Source organism: Melanotaenia boesemani, chromosome 12, assembly GCF_017639745.1.
Source record: "Melanotaenia boesemani isolate fMelBoe1 chromosome 12, fMelBoe1.pri, whole genome shotgun sequence".
In the NCBI taxonomy this organism is placed as follows: Eukaryota; Metazoa; Chordata; class Actinopteri; order Atheriniformes; family Melanotaeniidae; genus Melanotaenia; species Melanotaenia boesemani.
The window spans coordinates 1,103,538-1,122,364 of NC_055693.1; the positions used below are offsets into that span (position 1 = coordinate 1,103,538).

The window sequence follows — 18,827 nt, forward strand, 5'->3', positions numbered from 1 at the left end:
TTCCACGTGTGCGTTGCAGTGTTTTGGTTTCTCAGATTTCAGACCTTATCTGCTCATCAGCTGACAGAAGTCCAGAAACATCCTTATTCTTTCATCAGATTTGAGCTGTTTGTGGACGTTGCTGAGCTGACGGCTTTCTGCAGGGTCATGATGTCATTTTTATCTGAAGTAAGAAGCAGCGTCTGGAGAAATGCTCCAGTTTTTAGCTTTTATTAAATACAGGAGGGAAACATTAACAGGAGCAGCTGCAGGCTGTGGATCCTTTTACCCACTTTTACTAAAAGTCCTAAAGGCCAGATCCAGTTTAATTTCTTTAGATTTCCAGGTAAACGGGTAGAACATGTTCCACCATTAATCTGAATCCAGAATCTGAGTCTGAACCAGTCAGTTTCTGTAGTCTTAGGAATAGTTCTCCAGGATCCTTGAAGGACTTTCCAAAGCTCTTTGTTCCGTTAGGAGCCTTTTTTCTGCCTAAATCAGGGGGGTCAAACTCTGGTCCTCGAGGGCCGGAGTCCTGCAGGTGTTCATTGTTTCCCTGATTTAACACACCTGAATAAAATCTAATGGATCCAACAGCTTCTCGTCAACTTCTTCACAATAAGCCATTAATTTCAGTCTGGTGTGTTGGACCTGTGGCCTCATAGGTCAGAGTTGAGTGGTTTAAGAAAGAAAAACACATTCAGCTCATATTAACATGATACTGTTAGCTGCTATATTAGCACTAATAGCAATTATTTCATCCAAAATATGCTTCCTTTATAAAGATAACATTAGCTGCAGTGTTAGTCTAAACAAGATCGAGCTGTTTCTACTACTGTTTCTATTTTTGTCTAAATATGATGATGCTAGTCTAAACATTATATTAGCCTGAACTATATGAGCATAGCTGCTGTTTTAGACAAAGTAGCCTCTATGTTAGCTAAAATGTTAATGTTAGCATAAATAAGATGAGAGCTGGATTGTTTGCCTAGACAAGACGGTTTTAACAGTCGAAGAAGTGAACATTACTTTAAGCAAGCTAATGTTTGCTGCTATGTTAGCATGAACATGGAAATCTTTGCTACTGCATTAGGCTAAACATTATTTACAGCTTTACCAAAGTTGTTTTAGCTGTAACACTGGCATCACCATGATAGCATTAGCTGCTATGTTAGCATGAGCTGCTATGTTAGCATTAGCTGCTATGTTAGCATGAGCTGCTATGTTAGCATTAGCTGCTAAGTTAAAGCAGAATAAACTTGGTGTCTATATCAGTCTTTACAAAGTGACGTCAGTCAATGTTTGTCCATAAAAAGACCACGACTGTGTCCAAATGTCCACCCTACTCCCTACATAGTGCCCTATACAGGGGTCACACCATTTTTTCGGAGTGTCCGAATGTCCAGAGGGAAAAAAGTAGGGCACTCAAAATTACCCACAATGCATCTTGAGAAGTAGTGGGCATCAATGGTCACTAGACGGGTCAATATAGACCACAATGCATTGCAGGCAGAAGCTCAACATGGAGCAAAATTTTAACTGTGAGAAATTTCCTATAAAGCAAACAAACAAAGAATAAAATACAACATAAAGAAAAAAAAACTTCAACAAGATAACGTTAGCGACTTTCTTAGCTTAGGAGCATTTTTCATGTTTCAATGATTCACTGGTCAGAAGTTCCTCTGAAACTGGTCCGGTCCCGAGACTTGACTGGAACTGGTCCGGTCCCGGGACTGGACTGGAACTGGTCCGGTACCAAGACTGAAAAGAGGGAAAAAGCAGAAGAAATTTTAAAGAACTTCAGAAAGCTGGAGAACTATTGACCAAGACCACTTTAGAAGATTACAAAGTCAGGTCACATGAAGACTGGATCAGGACTGTGGATCAGGACTGTGGGTCAGGACTGTGGGTCAGGACTGTGGATCAGGACTGTGGGTCAGGACTCTGGATCAGGACTCTGGATCAGGACTCTGTTGTAATTCTGTGTTTCTTTCACAGCGGCTCGTGTGAGGCAGCAGGTGGAATCCAGGATGGAGGAAACAGTCAGAGGTAAGTGAACGTCTCTTTCTGACCACCACATATCACACACACCAGGTCGCTGTGGGGAAAAGGACAGTTTGACAAGATTCCGGTTTTCCACGGGTTTTGGAAGTAGTCTGTTGGTGGGAAACTCTGATCCACATTTTGGCTCTGAAACGTGGAGAAGCTGTGGAGATGGTGATGAGAGGACAGATGTGTGGGTGCATGCTGAGTGGATTACAGTTCCACATCCACAGACTACTTTCAGAGTTGGCAAATAAGTCAGCTGTCCAGCTGTCCCTTTGATGGTATCTGACTTTCTACTGTTGCATGTCACCTTTATGCGGTCTGACAGAAAAGAAAATGCCGTTTTTCTCCTTCCTGCTGCGTGTTGATGATATCCCGTGGTTTCCTCCAGCAGAGCACTGATAGAAGCTGCTTGTATCCGTTTTTGACACTTTTGCATCCAGAAGTTCATTTCATTTTGGCATGAAGGTCCTCTGATCTTTTCCCAGAAAAGGCGCAGGATGTGTATCTTTTAAAGTTCTTCTAAAGATCTGAAATGCCCTTTAAAAGATATGGACGTCTTCTGCATCTGGAACTGATTCTTTCTTTCTTCCTGCAAAATATCTCCTAGCCTGGCTTGCAGATAATGGGATGTGATTCCTGTGGTTTGCTTTCTAAATAACACCAGTAAAACTATATTAGTTCGAATAAACGCCTTCTCACCCAATTTTCCAGCTTCATTTTTTAAAGTTTTGGAGTATAATTTCTGTATTGGAGACCTTGTGCATCATTCATCTCCTGTTAAGGATTAGAAAGGGCGTTTATTCTCCCGTCTGCAAGTCAGGTAAGGAATATTGTAGGACAAAGCAACTATCAAACCAAGCGAATGTTGGCCGCCCACCTTGGAAATATGCTTTTTAATAATAAAATAATTTATGTTTTGAAGAAATTTCCACAGACGAAGGATCAAAACTTCCTGCAGGTTTCTAATAAAAAGAATCAAGTCTTGCGTTTATTCGAACAAATATGGTGAGTGAAATTATTTCTTCTGGCATTGTGACTCCCAGCATGCATTTAATTTTTCTATTAATGATTCAAATCCTTTTCTGTGTTCAGGTTCTGGAGCCCGTTGGGTTCTGACCTTGTTCTGTTTCTGTTTGCAGAGCTGTTTGACCACGACAGCAAAGAAGTGGCAATGCACGGCGGCAGTGAGCTCTCCGGTGCTCGGCAGCTCCGCGGCGCCTTCTCTGACACCGAGGACTTCATTGATCATGGGCTGGTGTCGGCCCAGCGCTGCTCCAGCAGAACCTCCTCCATCAGCTCCTGGACAGAGAACCTAAAACCTTCTTTCACTAAGAAGCTCAAGTTCCAGTCAGTTCTGGAGGGCGAGTCGGTGGAGTTAAAGTGTAAACTGATCGCATGTCCTCCACCAACCATCCTCTGGTTTCATAACAACAGGTCCGTTCCTAAAGAGCGGCGACGTAGAATCAGCACTGACAGCAGGATGCACATGCACACCACCAGCTTGGTTATTGATGGTATCAGGGAGAGGGACTCCGGCAGCTATAAGGTCATGGCCATAAACACAGAAGGTTCTGCCGAGTCCACAGCGTCACTGTTGGTCTCACTGAGGGAGGAACAGTCCGCCAACTACCTCGGGTTCGCTCGGCGTTCCGCCAAAGTCCACGAGAGTGTAGACAGCTTGGCGGAGCAGAGGAAGGAGAGAAAGTTTCGGGTCGATCTCAGGTGCGTCGGTTCTCCATTTGATAAGATGTCCAAAGTCCATCAGGGTCGGTCTCGGTCTAAGAGCGCTTTGGTCCGAACCATGTACTTCAAATCCGGTTCTTATGCTAAAGAAAAAGAGACGGAGAAGGAATCCAAGCGTTTGGAGACGGCCTCTGAGCGAGCTCCGTCCCCTCCCCCGATGTTTGACAGGTCTGAACGTTTTAACGACAGGTTTAGCGACATTTACTGCGACCGGCGGACCGGCGCCAGGTTCAGCGATAAGTTCAGCGACAGGTGCAGCGACAGGTACAGCGAGAGGTTCAGCGACACTGAGAGCCTCCACAACGAAGTCCGAACGAAGCTCACCACCCTGCAGAAGGCGGTCAGGCAGAAAAAGAGGCTCTCCATCTCAACCATGTCGTCGTCCGAGTTCGAGCTGGAATCCGTTGCCAGCGAGTCCAGTTACGCCGAGTACGTGGAGAGGCTGCGAGTCAAACCGGCCTCTCTACCTGACGTCCAGCACTTTAACCGACCCTTCGATTCAGGTGAGACTCATGGGGAGCTGGATGGTAAAAGGTCAGGCAAGGAATCATCTCGGCCTCAGATGAGGCATTCATTTGAGCCTCAGTCCAGAACCAGGGCGATCCAGATCATGAGAGGTAAGCTGGTTGATACCATGGTTCCTCAGCAGGGAGGGAAAGTAGGCGAGCAGGAATCAGCTGAGAGGCTGGTAGAGGCTGATGTTAGGTTTAAGCAGAGGGTTGCTGAAGCTATGAAAGCTGAGGTGGAGCTAAGTCCTGCAGAAGGTTTAGAAAACTGGGAACCTGACAGAACTGATCCTGCTCTTCAGCAAATGTCCTGCACAGAGTCGGCTCTACCAAAGCCAGTCACTTCCATCCGGGAGAAGTTCCTGAGGGACGTGGCGGAGGTCGCAGCTGAGCTGGATGAGAAAGAGGAGGGTGAAGGGTCTCTGAGGGCTCAGTATGAGAAGAGCCTGGAAGCTGATCGGAAAGAGTGTGAGGATAAACTCCTCGCTCTGAGGATCAGGAAGTGGCAGCAAGGAAGCAGGATGTCAGAGGAGGAAGCAATTCAGCCAGAACCAGATCCGGTTGAGGCCACTGGTCCCGCGGGTCAAGTTTACGCCCAGCAGGAAGTGGTGGAGAGCAGAACTATGGTGGAGGCCAAGGCCACACCCTCCTTGGTCCAGAAACATCCTGAAACTGCAGCATCAAAGTCACCTAAAATTAAAACCAGAGAAGAAGTGAAGTCCGCCTCCATCATTACAAAGTCAGCCACAGAAGAAGTTCGGTCAGATGGATCAGAACCTAAAGTTCTGCTCGTGCCAACCCCAAGATCTCCCAGAACAGCAGCTAGAGCACCAGATGGAGACGGGAAGTCAGAGTCGCCCAGACTGAAGTCAGTCAGGTCAGCCAAAGAGAAGTTCCTGAGCGAAGCAGAAGTAATGGAACCATCCGACGGCCGGGCCGAGCCGTCTTTGTGGGCTCAGTATGAGAAGAGCCTGGAAGCTGAAAGGAAGGAGTGTGAAGAGAAACTCCTTGCACTGAGGATCAGAAAATGGCAGCAAGGTGTTCGATTGTCAGAAGAGGAAACTTTTCACCCTGAAACCGACCTTCCAATGCCAGCAGACACGCCTGAGGAGATCATTCCCACCCAGCAGGGAGTGGAGGAGGAGCCAGCAGCCTTGGTCCAGCCTGCCATACCAACACCAATGTCTACTAAAGTCCAGAGAGGATCGGAGCAGGAGAAAACATGCGTTCCCTCACCGAAAGACAGAATGAAAGCTCGGACAGTAGAACCAGAACCAAGAGGCGTGCCTGCACAGAAACCAACCAGAACCAAGGCTAAAGCAGCAGAACTGGAATCATCACCGAAAACCAAACCCAGAGAAGAGAAGATGTTGTTTGAGAAGACGAGCGAAGAACGAGAGCTCCAGCTGTCAATGGAGAATCTCTCAGAGCTGAAGAGTGAAACTGAGAAGTTAGTCAGCGAAGAGGAGGCCTTGACCCAGAGGATCATGAAATGGCAGCAGGATGTTCTGATGGAACAAGAACCGGCCGTGGAGCTGGAATCAGACTGGCTGCAGGCAGACACCACCCCTCAGGTCGGAGAACCTTTTCCTTCATCTGACGTGGTCCGCAGCAGGAAGCCTTCACCTGGACAACCAGCGGAGGAGAAGCCGCTCCTGAGTGGCTCGGGTCCTGCTGGCTTCCAGGATCAGGAGGAGGACAGGATGCAGTGGCCGCCGGCGGAAGGCCGTGAGTCCCGGCTGCAGAGGGACAGCGAGTACTTTGTAAGTGAGGAGGAAGCGCTTGCTCAGAGGATCCTGAAATGGCAACAAGATGTGGTTGAACAAGAGGAGGTGGCTGAGCTGGAGTCAGAGTGGGCAGAGCTTTCTCATGGGTCATCACCTCCACAAATAGCAGCTGCTGGTGGAGCCTCTCCAGCAAAGAGGCCATCACCAGCACCTCCTCCTCCTCCTCAGGTGGCTGAGCCTTCTGCTCCTGCAGAAGGTCCCTCTGATCATCCAGCTTCACCTCCATGTGGTGAGCTGGATGGTGAGGCAGAGAGGAGACCAAGCAGGGAGAAGCATGTCGTGACAGTGGATAAATCCAGTAACCAACGCTTCCAGACAGATGTGAGAGAGAAGAGAGGGATGAAAGAGGAGATAGGAACTACAAGAAAGAGCAACGAACAGAGAGAACAGAAGGTTTCAGAAGGTTTGAAGAAAGATGACAAAGCAGAAGATTCAATAAGATCCAGAGAGGCCGGTGTCACGAGAAGCTCCGAACCAGGAGCTGCGAAGAAGTGGAAAGTCCGAGAGGAGTCGATGAAAACTGTGGAGTCTGAGAGGGTAAATGAAGGAGGCGCACGGGCTGCAGGTTCACGTCCAGTGTTTGTGAAAAAAACGTCCTCCCTGGTGGTAAAAACCGGTGAGATGTCTGAGTTCACCTGTCAGTTCCAGGGAGACCCTCCACCCACCGTCGGCTGGCTCAAAGATGGACATCCGCTGGACAACAACCCGGACTACGACATCATGATCAAAGAAAACAAGTCAAAGCTAACTGTCTTCTATCCAACGACCGACCACGAGGGGACGTACGACCTCGTCATCACCAACAAACACGGAAAATCCACCTGCAGCGCCATTCTCCAGATCTCTGATAAAAAGCCGCAGAGAAAGACGGCCGTTGCCCAAGAAGTGGTGATTACTGAGGGGGTAGAGAAAGGGGAGGAACACCACGAGAGTCTGATAGAGGAGGAACTTCAGACCTACATGGATTTAGGAAAAGCGACACTCCAGGTGCCCCAGGCTGTCATCCACAGACACCAGTCTTTAGATGAGTCCAATACCCCCTCCCCAGTAGAGATCCGGATCACAGCTGCGACTCCAGTCCCTGAGATGTGTGAGGAGAGCGGTGAGGACAGACCTCAGGTAGCAGACGTACAAAGCGATGATGGAGCTTCTCAGACTGTCAAACATAAGTTTACGTTCTCCTTCGATGTGGTTGGAGAAGCTCCCCTTGTAGTCATGCAGCTGGAAAACATCAGCTGCTCTGAGAGCAGCGTTGCAGTACTGCAGTGTGTCATTTCTGGTGAGCCCCCCCCAGAGGTCACATGGTACCATGACGACATCTGCCTCGACGTCACTGCTGATAAACACAGAGCTGAGGTTGATGTTAAAGTCTACAGACTGTTTATCAGTGGTTTCACCTCCTCTGATGCTGGAGTGTACAAATGTGTTGCCAGGAATAAACTTGGGGAGGTTTCCAGCATCTCTGAGGTGTCGTTTCAAGCTGGAGAACCTGTCCAGTTTTCTGAAGTTGGTGAAGTTAAGGAGCGTGATGGCCTCACTCGATCTGGGAGACTGAGGAAATCTTCTGTTGGATTAACAGAGGATGTCAAGGAGCCATCCATGGTCCAGAAAGCTGCCGAAGATAAACCTCAGATTAGACAAACACCTTCAGATGTGAAACCTCCCAGATCTAGACCTGGTCTTTTTACAGTAACCCCAACTATCTCAGGATGTGGACTCCAGGGTTCTGCTGCTGTGATCAAAGTCTCTCAGATTAAACAGGCTTTTGAGTCAGACTCGTCGGTTGCTTTGCCACCTCCTTCTCCTGAGGAGCAAAGAAAGGACACAAAGTTCCCAGAGGAGTTCATACCTGTTGTGGACACTTCTCCTGACCAGCAGGTTTGGATGGCTGCACCTGGACCTGACAGCATGCACAGAGACCAGGATGATGGACTTCCCATGCTTCCTGTGGCACCTGAACCCATTCCCTCTGAGACCTCCCAGCCCGTTGAGGCTGTTGAAGGAGCAGCAGAGAGACATTATGTAGTGAAGGAGTTTGTGGAGGAGGTGCCGGAGTTTTCAGAGCTGCTGAGACCTCAGCCTCAGAAAGCTGCTGCTCTCCCTGAACAGATGGAGGCAGGTAAGGTGGAGATGGTGAAGGAGGAGGTCTTACGGATGTTCGACAGAACCAGCAGCTTCATTCCTTTCAAGCCTGAAAAAGGTCCTGCTGTGAAACACTCCGTTAAAAGTTCAGGTCCAACTAAAGAAAAGCCTGAGAGAGACAGGACAGCTGAAGATGTCCAGGAGGACATCTCTGCTGGTCTGCATGGAAGTGGTTTTGTTGAGGGGTTGACAGAGACTGGAACACTACTGGATCAGGAGGTTAAAGGGTTAGAGGAGGTAGAACAGGTGAGTGAGGAGGCTGAACTCGATGGTAAAGAGCTGATTTCAATCCCAGAGCAGTCTATGGACAGCGGCATCTTTGTCAGTATGCCAGATTCCAAGGTGGATGTGATGAAAGTTTCATCAGAAATGGTTCCTGCTGATGTAACTGAGACTAAAATAAAAACTGAAGGTGACAGGATCAGTATCTCGGCTGAATCTGAACCGTTAGTTGTAAAACCCAAAGTAGAGATCTCGATTAAACCACCTGACCTACCAGCAGAGGCTGCCATTAGTGTTGACGGTACCTCGGCAGCTGAAGCTGGGGGAGTAGCACGGGCTTCCTTGGAAGAAGAGGAGGTCACTTTCGGTGCTGTGTATGACTACTACAACCCTCCAACAGATTGGGGCAGGCCGTTGTCCCCCGAGTCTGAGATGTCCATAGAGATAGGCAGCACCATGAGCGAAGAGATCACTGAGGTTGCTGAGAGGTTCTACACCCCAGGCTCCTCCACCGAGGTCTCGCAGCCAATCGCAGAGTCCCTCCACACAATCAAATCTCCCACATCCTTCTGTACTCCAAGTTCTGAAATATCTCCTGGGTTTACAACACCTGACGAATATCCCTTCTCCCCCGTCAAACACCAGAGGCCCTCAACAGCAGACTCCAGTGAGATGTTCTTCTCACCAGTTCACTTCCTGCCCTCTCCTGCTGAGAGAGGTTTTGAAACATCTGGAGTAAACATGGATGAAAATAGATTCGCCTCTCAGAACAGAGGGTCTTTAGGACTAGGAACACTTCAGGAGAAAGTGCAGGGAATCCCTCCGGCCTTCCTCAAACCCCTCATTAAGAAAAGAGTGTTTGAAAATGATTCACTGACGTTTTACGCCGAGGTGTTTGGACTCCCTTCCCCTGAGGTGAGGTGGTTCTGCAACAAAACCCAGCTGGTGGCGGACGACAAAGTTACGATGGAGAGAGATGGTGACAGCATCTCTCTAATGATTCGCAACATCACCAAAGCCGATCAGGGAGAGTATATCTGCGAGGCTGTGAACTATGTTGGCGAGGCCAGAAGCGTTGCTCTGGTTGGAGTCGTGTCACAGGAGGTGAGGTTCATGCCTGCTCCGCCTGCTGTCACCCATCAACATGTGATGGAGTTCGATGTGGAAGAAAACGACTCCTCCCGGTCTCCATCGCCACAGGAGATTCTGCTGGAGGTAGAGCTTGATGAGAATGAGGTGAAGGAGTTTGAGAAACAGGTTAAGATCATCACCATCCCCGAGTACACGGCTGACAACAAGAGCATGGTAATATCTCTGGATGTGTTGCCAAGTATTTATGAGGAGGGGGCCGTGGACTTTGTCACCCAAGAGCATGATGATTTGAAAATAGCATTTGAGGTCACAGAGATGCCTCCGAGGTTTATCAATCCCATCTGTGACATGGAGACCCCAGAGGGTACCACTGTGATGTTTGAGTGTTCTCTGATGGGAATTCCATCTCCTGTCGTGTCCTGGTTCAAAGGTGACAAAAAAATTCCACACAGTAACAAAAAATACCTGCACTTCTCCGATGGAGACAACCACTTCCTGAAGATCTACAAGGTCACGACTCAGGACAGTGGGGTGTACACCTGCAGGGCGATTAACCTTGTTGGGGAGACTCTGTGTCGGGCTTCCCTGGTGGTTTTAAATGCGAAGGCTTTCTCAGGGAAGACCAGAGGCAGGGAGCTGACCGCTGTGTCGCTTGGAGGTGCCAAAGTCCAGCCGCAGAAGTTCGACCTGATGGTCGGTAACACATCGTTTGATGGCGAACAGGTGTCAGAAATTGAGCTTGAGTTTGAGTTTGAGCAAGAGGCTGATGAGTCGCAGCGAGCAGTCAGGTTGGTGGCCAACACCAATAGCGAAACAAGTGAACAGGGAGAGAAGTATGTTAGTGTTAACTTCGATGTCTTTGCTGAGCCAGCAAAGGATGACAAGGTAGAGTTCAAAGGAAAGTCCACCGATATGTGTAGCTTTCAGTTCCAGGTGACTGAAACACCCCCTAAATGCATCATCCCATTAACGAACGTAACGGCAGCAGTTGGGACGCCCGTCATCCTACAGTGTCTGGTTGGCGGGAAACCAAACCCCATCGCTCAGTGGTTCAAAGACGGAGAACCCGTCAAAGACAGTAGGTGTATAATCCAGGAGAAAACTGCAGGGCACTTCAATCTGCTCATCACCAACGTGACCCAGAGTGATGCTGGGGAGTACAAGTGTATGATCCAAAACTCTGCTGGCTTCACGGAAACAACAGCACTGCTTAAGGTGTTTTAAGGAGGAAGGTTCTAGTGCTGGTTGCATGTCCCCATGTTTCTCTTGAATGAATCCAACTCGTTCTTTTTGTCTAATTCCCTTTGTTCCCTGACCTTCGTTTAGACAGAAGCTCGTGAAAATGAGAACTTGTTTGATTCAGGTTTGACTTTGAAATGTCTCGCTCCATTCAGACCGGTTTTAAATTAAGCCAAGGCCTGGAATATATATACGCTTTTTAACCTCACATTTGCATAGCCACCCAGCATCATCGTAAGTATAATCATTCTCATTCTTGCTTGTGTACTATGGCTGTTACTAGAGGATTCCACTAGGGGGCGCATTAGAGAACTCAGGCCGGAAAGATGCTGAATTTGTAGAGTGAAAACAAAACGGCTCTAAAGCAAACATGTCACGACAATCGCAAGTATGTCTCGCTTGTGTTGCCAATGCAAGAAGCTGACAATGGTAAAGACATCAATATTTTCGAATTATGTACTTTTGCATGTTTTCACGTTACTTTCTAAAATACTTCTGATCTCTCTTCTGTTGTGACAGTTACATTTGTCACTGCAGCAGCAATACGTCATAAAGGTTTGGGTAATTTCAGACTTGCTCAAGAAGCTTGTCTTTAAAACTTTATGTAATTTTTACAGCTGTCGACCTCGTCACCTTACATTTGATCAAACGAGTCCTTACACTGCCCCCTACTGGTTGCGCTCATATTGCAGCTTGCAGTTGCACAGCATTAATTGCTGAGGACGTGCACATAGGATGCTTCAAACAAATGCAAAATACATGAGATGGGCATGAAAAGCATGCATAAGAGTAAATAAAAGCAAGTACATATTCATCCTAAGCCTACATAGAAATGCTGAAGTCTTCATTGTGTGATGAGCCCGCTGTCCTGTTGGTGTGGAAATGTTCATCAGAGCGTCTGCTGTGAGTCTTTCTGGTTATTTAAACTTTAAGTTTTTGGTAGAAATATCTGAATTTAGTTTCTTTTTATTTTCTCTTAACTCATTAAAGGTTCGTGTATGAATGTTGAAATTTAAAGACATTATGGAGAAAGAAATGGTCTTTGTAACTCAGTAATACAAACCAAAGCTGGTAACAACAGATTTGATGGTGTGTGTGAGCAAACATTACAAATTAACATAAAAACACATCATGACGAAGCCGAGAGTGGCCTTTTCTAGAATCATTTTTATCCCATTATTTCCAGATTATGATTATTAGTTCTGTTATCTTTAGATAATGATGCTCTTTTTCACGGTGTTACAAGAAATTGTCCTTTTCTGGAGATGACGACATACAAGCGTCAAAACTGAGCAGCTAGCACCTGATTTAACGGATAATTGTCACATCTGGTCAGAATCTATGACATAAAGTTGAGCCGTGTGTGGTTCTTGTTTCCTGGTGATAAGTTTAACAAAGAAAGACCTTTTTGTTTTAGTGTAGGTTTGGGAAATAATACAACTGTTGTCTTGAGGTTACGAGGCTTAAAAATGTTCAAGCCTGGCCACTCTGGGCTTCCGTACGTCAGACATTAAATAAAACTGTTATCAAACAGGAAAATCTGAACATCTGACAGGCTGATTTCATCATTTCCACTAAAAATCAGATGCAAAGCTTCTAAAAATATCACGTGAAGTTCGTCACGACAAAACGTTGACGAATTAAGATATTGGTTATTTAAAGTGTTCTATTGAACAAGTCTGCAGTTCTGATTGATCAGCAGATGGTGAAACAGTCAGGTATTTCTGCAGGTAACATCAGTTTCCAGTTCAAACAGAGTGTATTGATCTGCTTCTCAGCAGTATTGATACTGATCAGTTATTCTCTCCATCATGATTTTTAATCTGTGATCGTATCAGAAATCAATCAGGAAAACATCATGAAGATATTTTATTGCTCACTTGAAATATTTTAGTTGTTGATGAACAGATGTGTTTAGATACAGCTGTGTGTGTGTGTGTGTTTTGATGCTTGTGACTGCTAACTGTGGGAGTTTAAAGTGGATAATCCACAGATGAATATGTTGACTGATAACCACTTTTTAAAAGTTGATAATACTGTGAACTTTTTTAAAGAAAAAAAAAAAGTTTGGGTGTTTTGTAAATATTTGTATTTTAGCAGCGTTCAGCCAAAACAATCTGCTTAATGAGAAAATCTGGATGTAAGATGGAAATCTGTGGTTTATTTGTACAGACATTATACTGGTTTGTCTCAGAGGTTATTTAATAAAATATTTCATTATGGACAGTTAAACTCTGCTTGTCTTTTTTTAAACAACAAAACAAATTCGGTCAAAAAGAAGAACGGCTTCAGATCCGGTTTTTATATTTAGCTTGGCTGTTCTTTTATTTAGTTATTTTTAAGGTTCAGTTGGTCATTTGTATGTTTACAGGAAATAAAAACGTACTCGGGAACATCCTAAAATATGATCTATTATAATTTAATACTGTATAAATGGACTGTCATACAGCGCTTTTCAGTCATGTTGTTCATGTTTACACCACATGCCACATTTACGCTTGTAAAAGTCAGAAAACATGTCTTTGCTGTCTTGCCTAAATTAAAACAGCATTTATTTAAAAAAAAAAAAAAAAGTTTCTCGTCTTTTAGGAGCAGTTTCACATCCACAAATCAGGATGTTCTGCCATCTGCAGGTTTAGACAAAGAAACGTCGGTTCTTCTTCTTCTTTCTTCAGTTCCAGACAGAAAACGTCTCTTCATGTTAATAAAGCCGCTCTCTCCTGATTACATCATCACCGCTGCAGCAGGGAAGAGAGACATGGACGCCATGTTTCTGTCATCAAAGCCAGCGGCAAAAAAAACCCCAAAAACTATTCTTAACACGTGATTAAAAAAATTAATGGCGTTAATTAATAGTTGTTACTGTGCGATTAACGCCCTAAAAATTTCACATCATGGAAAACTGAAAGAAAACTTTTTTTATTTGCAGACATTAAAACAGGAATCCGGGCGTGCCCAAGTCCTGTCCTAGAGATCTACTATCCTGCTACCTTTAGGTGCAACCCTTCTCCAGCACATCTGATCCAATGGCTGAATCCCCTCATCCACATGTTTTTCATCTCTGCAGAGGCCTGGTAACGAGACATTCATTTCAGGTGTGTTGGAGAAGGGTTCATCTAAAAATTGTAGGATAGTAGATCTCGAGGACCAGACTTGGGCACACCTGGTGTAAGCCTTGCCCCTGTTTAGTCTCCAACCAAACATTCTTACTACTTAGTTATCATAACCAGGTTAGTACAGTCTGTTGTATGGTCTGTTACACATCAGACCATTGGATATCCACATTTTTCCTCATCAGATTACGATCAGACATTTTGGTTGCTTTGGCTCCATGTGTTCTTTCTGAAGGTCTACATATGGTTACTGGATCCATAGTTAATCCAGATTTGTATATTAGATTGATCATTGATCACTGAACGGATGTAAATCAACGTGTCGTTAACAGCTGCTGTTCATTCAGAGATGAAGAATGCAGCTGGTAATGTGAATACAGTCTCTGAGAGTCAGAAATGAAGAAGAAGCCTTGTTATTCATCAAATAATGAAAATAAATACTTGGATGGACAGTTGACAACAGTTATGAAATACTATTAAAGAAGAAAAAGTGAAAGTCCTAACCAGAGGAATAAAAATCTGAAAAACGTTTGTATTTTTTTTTACATCCTTGTGGTTTTGTTTTTCTCTAAACTGACTGAATACAAACAACCACTGGCTTCAGAGTCAGGATTTTCTGGGTGGTGCACAAGCTTGACCCACCACATCTTGACCTTTGCATCTTCTAGAGTTTAAATTTATTTACTTTTTTCTATTCTAAAAACACACACACACAACAACCATATATTTCTACAATTTGTTCAGCCTCAGTCTCCAATCCCGGACAAGCCCCCATTTGTGTGAGAGTTTGGAAATGAAGTTGGATCTTTTGTTTGTTTTTTTTTTTAAATCAGAATAAAGGAAGTAATTTAATTTGAAGTCTGGAGAATGCATCCGGTCAGCCACCAGACTTCAGGTGCTCCTGATGTCAGACAATGAAGCCCATGCACCACCCAGAGGTTCTTATCCAGCTGCTGTGGGGCTGGTTAGGGTAACATCTCAATAACATCTGATGTCATGAGGAGCTTTGGTTTTCATTTAGAAACTAGTCACATTTATTCTGGGCAGAAACTTTAATATGAGTCTCAACCTGACAAAACCTGACATTTTTGTCTCTATGGCAACACTCTTTTCTGTAATTCAGTAAATGTGAACAGTTTTTGTGTTATGCATGTTGTTATAGTCTTGCTCAATATTTCCCAACAGAGAGTTGGAGCTCCACCACTGTGGAGGAACAAGAGGAAACCTTCTACTCTGGTGTCCAGTTACCACAAAAATCTAAAACACTTGAACTCAAGCCAGAGTCCAAACACTACTCTTCCACTTTAGAGAAGAAAAAAGAAAAACCAGTTTTCCTCAGCCAGCTCTCCCCGGCAGCCGCGAGCTCTGGAGAAACAGCTAGGTTCACCGTTACAGTTTCCGGCTTTCCCAAACCGACTGTTCAGTGGTCCCATAACGGTAGGGTCATCCAGAGCTCTTCGGTTTACCGGCTGATAGAGGAGGAGGAGGAGTATACGCTGGTCATCACTCAGGTCACGTCTGAGTATGAGGGCGAGTACTCGTGCACCGCTACCAACAGGTTTGGTCAGACAACATGCACTACTTACCTGGAGGTGAAAAAGCCTGACATTAGCCAGGCAGAGAAGTGGGTGGAGAAGATGTTTAAGGTCACAGGTCAGCCTGCAACTTTCACGGTTCAGATCCAACCCGTGAGGTGCTTGGAGGGACGAGAGGTTTCTTTTCATTACAAAGCTGTAGGTGATCCGATTCCTGATGTGAAATGGTTCAGGGGGGCTTTCCAGATACAGCCCAGCAGAAACTGCATCATTGTGGCCAACCCAGATGGGTCCGGTCTGATCAGATTTAAGAGCGTCAAACAGGAGGACAGCGGCGTCTACTCCTGTAAAGCCTCCAACCAGTTTGGAGAGGCGACTTGTAGCGCTGAGCTGGTCGTGTTTAGAGAGTCCGTCTCCGCTTCTCAGAAAGAGGAGCAGCTGACGGTGGTTCAGAAGAAAGGTTATAAGGTTTCAGTGTCAGAGCAGGCCACCGAGTCCCGTCTGTACCAGGTCAGTGTTCCTGGCCAGGACAAATCCAGGTCAGACCAGATGGTTTACACCATCGGCACCGAGGACAGGCAGATTATTCCCAGCGAGCAGGTAGGCTCTCTCGGGGAGGTGGACGTCTCCGCAGCCACCGTTCACCGTGAGAAGCTGACCCAGCAGGCTGCGGTGCTTCAGGCTCCAGAGACGGAGGAGAGGGTGTCCGTGGTTCCCACCCACCCCCCTCAGGTCTCAGCTGTTCCTGCCAAACAGCTGCACACGGCAGCATTTACATCCTCCGTGGAGGAAAGTCAGGACCTGACGGAGCAGCACTGCGATCGCATTCAGAGCCCGGAGGTCATTCAGCTGCAGGTGGCAACAGAGAAAAGGTCGAAGGTCATGTCAGCTGTGGCTGAGGAGCTAACTCCTCTCTCCACCGTTAGCGCAGAGCCTCTGATGGACAGGAAGCTTGCGACTGTCAAACCCACCGCTGAGCCCAAACATCTGGTTAGCGGACTCCAGGTCGAGTCTCAGCTGTCCATTATGAGGGAACAGTCAGAGGAGATCCCCAGACCAGCGGAGGAGAAGGGCTACAAGTTGAGGGAAGGAATTAAGATCTTATACTCTGCTCAGTCTGCAGAAAAGCAGGTTCTGACAGAAGGTCACACGGCTGTACTGGAAACGGCTGAAACTGCTGCCATGTCTTCCATCAGGAAGGAGCAGCCTCAGCCAGTCATGGCTTCTGTCAGAGAGTCCACACAAACTCTTTCTAAAGAGGCAGAGTTCTCCATCCAGAGACCTGCTGAGGAAGAAGCCAAGCTCTGCAAAGACAGCCTGATGAAGACAGCTTTAACTGTTGAGGAGAGGCAGACGCTGCAGGCCGAGCCCACGCAGCGTCTACCTAGTCTGGACAGCACTCTGTCCATTCAGTCCCAGGTGGAAGGAGAGCAGCTGCTGCACCTGCAGGTCATCACTGACCAGGACCTCCTTCCATCTGAGGAGCGCTTCAGTTGTGAGAAACCAGCACCGGAGCAGGCAGGAAGCAGGAAGAGTCCCACTCTGCTGCACACCGTCAGCCAGGACGAGCAGAGGACTGTCGTCTGTGAGGACTCGTCAGAGTTTGAGGCTAAGGCTAGCTCTGTGACGGTCCAGCCCCAGAACGAGGCTCCTGCTCTGTTGCATATCCAGTCAACCCAGTCTGTGGAGGCGCTGCCCAAAGAGGGCATCCTCATGGTTCAGAGGCCTGACCAGCAGCTAGCAGCACAGAAACAGGAAAAATCCCGGAGCCATGCAGCCATCTCGGAAGAGAGACAAGAGCTTACGGCTGATTACCACACGGAGCTGGATCTGTCTGTGACTGGAGTCCAGTCTGAGGCTCGGACCGAGCCTAAACCTCAAAGTGTCCTCCAGCTGTCTTACCAGCCTCTGCAGCTGCCGAAAGAGATGCCCATCAGCGTTGACTTCAAGCAGCAGCGAGCTCTGGTCCAGAAGGAGGATCACTGGAACGTGATGCAAATCACAACCGTGGCAGAAAGTCCGGCGTTAGAGGAGGGTCACACAGAGAGTCTTGCAGCAGTGGACTCATTTAAGTGTCTGACAGCCGTAGAACCAAAAGTCCCCACAGAACCGGTCCAGATCGAGGAGAAAGAGATCTCCACGGAGACCAGTGTCTCTTTGGAGGCAGCAGAACAGGACTTTGCTGTTCAGATTCAGGAGGGTCAGTCAGTCAGACAGTCCATAGTGATGGATGAGAAGCGAGTGCTGACAGGGGAACTCTCTGAGAAGTTCACCAAGTCCGAGTCTACCATGGTCGCAGCCAGCAAGCAGCCCAAACTGGCCTTCATGGCTCCAGAATTTGAAGACAGCTCCACTCTTCCCAAAGAGATGACTTTTGTGATTCAGATCCCCAAACCATCTAGCATCAACATACGGTGTCAGCTCAGAGAAGCTCTTCAGTCTGCTGTGGCCAGTGACCAGCCGGTCTTATTGGCGGATGTTGTGGGACAGTTACAGGCTGTAGACGTTCAGGAGGTCAAAGTTCAACAAGAGCCCAAGTGCTCCATGTTTACGTACCTGATCACTACTACAGGAACCCCCATGGAGATCACTCTGGCTTTCAAGGGTGAGTTCCCTCGAACAGCTGATCTCCGCACCGAGCTCCAGGCGGCATTCCACTCTGTTGTCTACCAGGAGACCCACGTCCTGACCTCAGAGCAGCCGGGCACCATGCAGCTGGACACCCCTCAGAGGGCTCAGCTCACCTCTGCTAGGTCAAAGCAGGTGATGTCCTCAGTGGTGGAGACGGTGAGCGTGTCAGAAAGTGTCGTGGACTTCAGCCCTGTCAAGTCTCAGGCTGCTTTGCTGAAGACTGAAGCTGCAGCCATGATGGAGTCTGTCTCATCCCAGATCAAAGTTTCCACTGAGGCTCACCTGGCGTTCGAACAGTCGTTACGAGTTACGAAACAAGAGATGAGGTCAGTGCCAATGAAAAGCAGTGAAAAAGATGCAGCAGCAGCTTTCATTAGCACCACATTGCCTGTTAGCACCACCCCCACTGATCAGATTGTGGATGTCAGCATCCAGCAGGAGCTCAGGGAGGAGATCTTCAAAGAGGAGATCACAGTATCGAGGCCAGAACAGAGAGAATCCCCTGTAGTCCTTACCTCTCTGGAGGACATAGCCATAGAAGAAGATAGTCAGGTAACCTTTAGCACAACCATTAAGTATGTCACAAAGGTAAACTGGTTTTTCAACGGTAAACTGGTGAAATCTGGCAAAGAGTTCAAGTGTTCCAAAGAGCACGACACATACTCACTGGTTATCAACAAGGTTGTAAAGGAGAGGCATCAAGGAGAGTATGTTTGTGAGGCTGAGAATGAAGCCGGCAGGACAACAACGTCTTCAAGACTCACTGTGGTCTTAAGAGGTTTGACAACT

General features: G+C 46.9%; 2 protein-coding genes across 2 annotated transcripts in view; both read left to right on the top strand.

Moving 5' to 3' along the window:
- ttn.2 (titin, tandem duplicate 2) overlaps positions 1 to 18,827 on the top strand; it is a 253,726-nt gene that overhangs the window by 48,527 nt on the left and 186,372 nt on the right. The window contains 2 exon segments of the mRNA XM_042002074.1: positions 1,978 to 2,028; positions 15,058 to 18,816. Coding sequence (XP_041858008.1) covers positions 1,978 to 2,028; positions 15,058 to 18,816 — 3,810 coding nt within the window.
- LOC121650709 (muscle M-line assembly protein unc-89-like) lies at positions 6,162 to 12,892 on the top strand. The gene has a single exon (XM_042002379.1). The coding sequence runs from the start codon at positions 6,404 to 6,406 to the stop codon at positions 10,742 to 10,744; it is 4,341 nt and encodes a 1,446-aa protein (XP_041858313.1). The 5' UTR covers positions 6,162 to 6,403; the 3' UTR covers positions 10,745 to 12,892.

What these genes read in the sequence shown, in the direction of transcription:
- LOC121650709 (XM_042002379.1), top strand. Translation starts at nt 6,404, where the DNA reads ATGAAAGAGGAGATAGGAACTACAAGAAAGAGCAACGAACAGAGAGAA.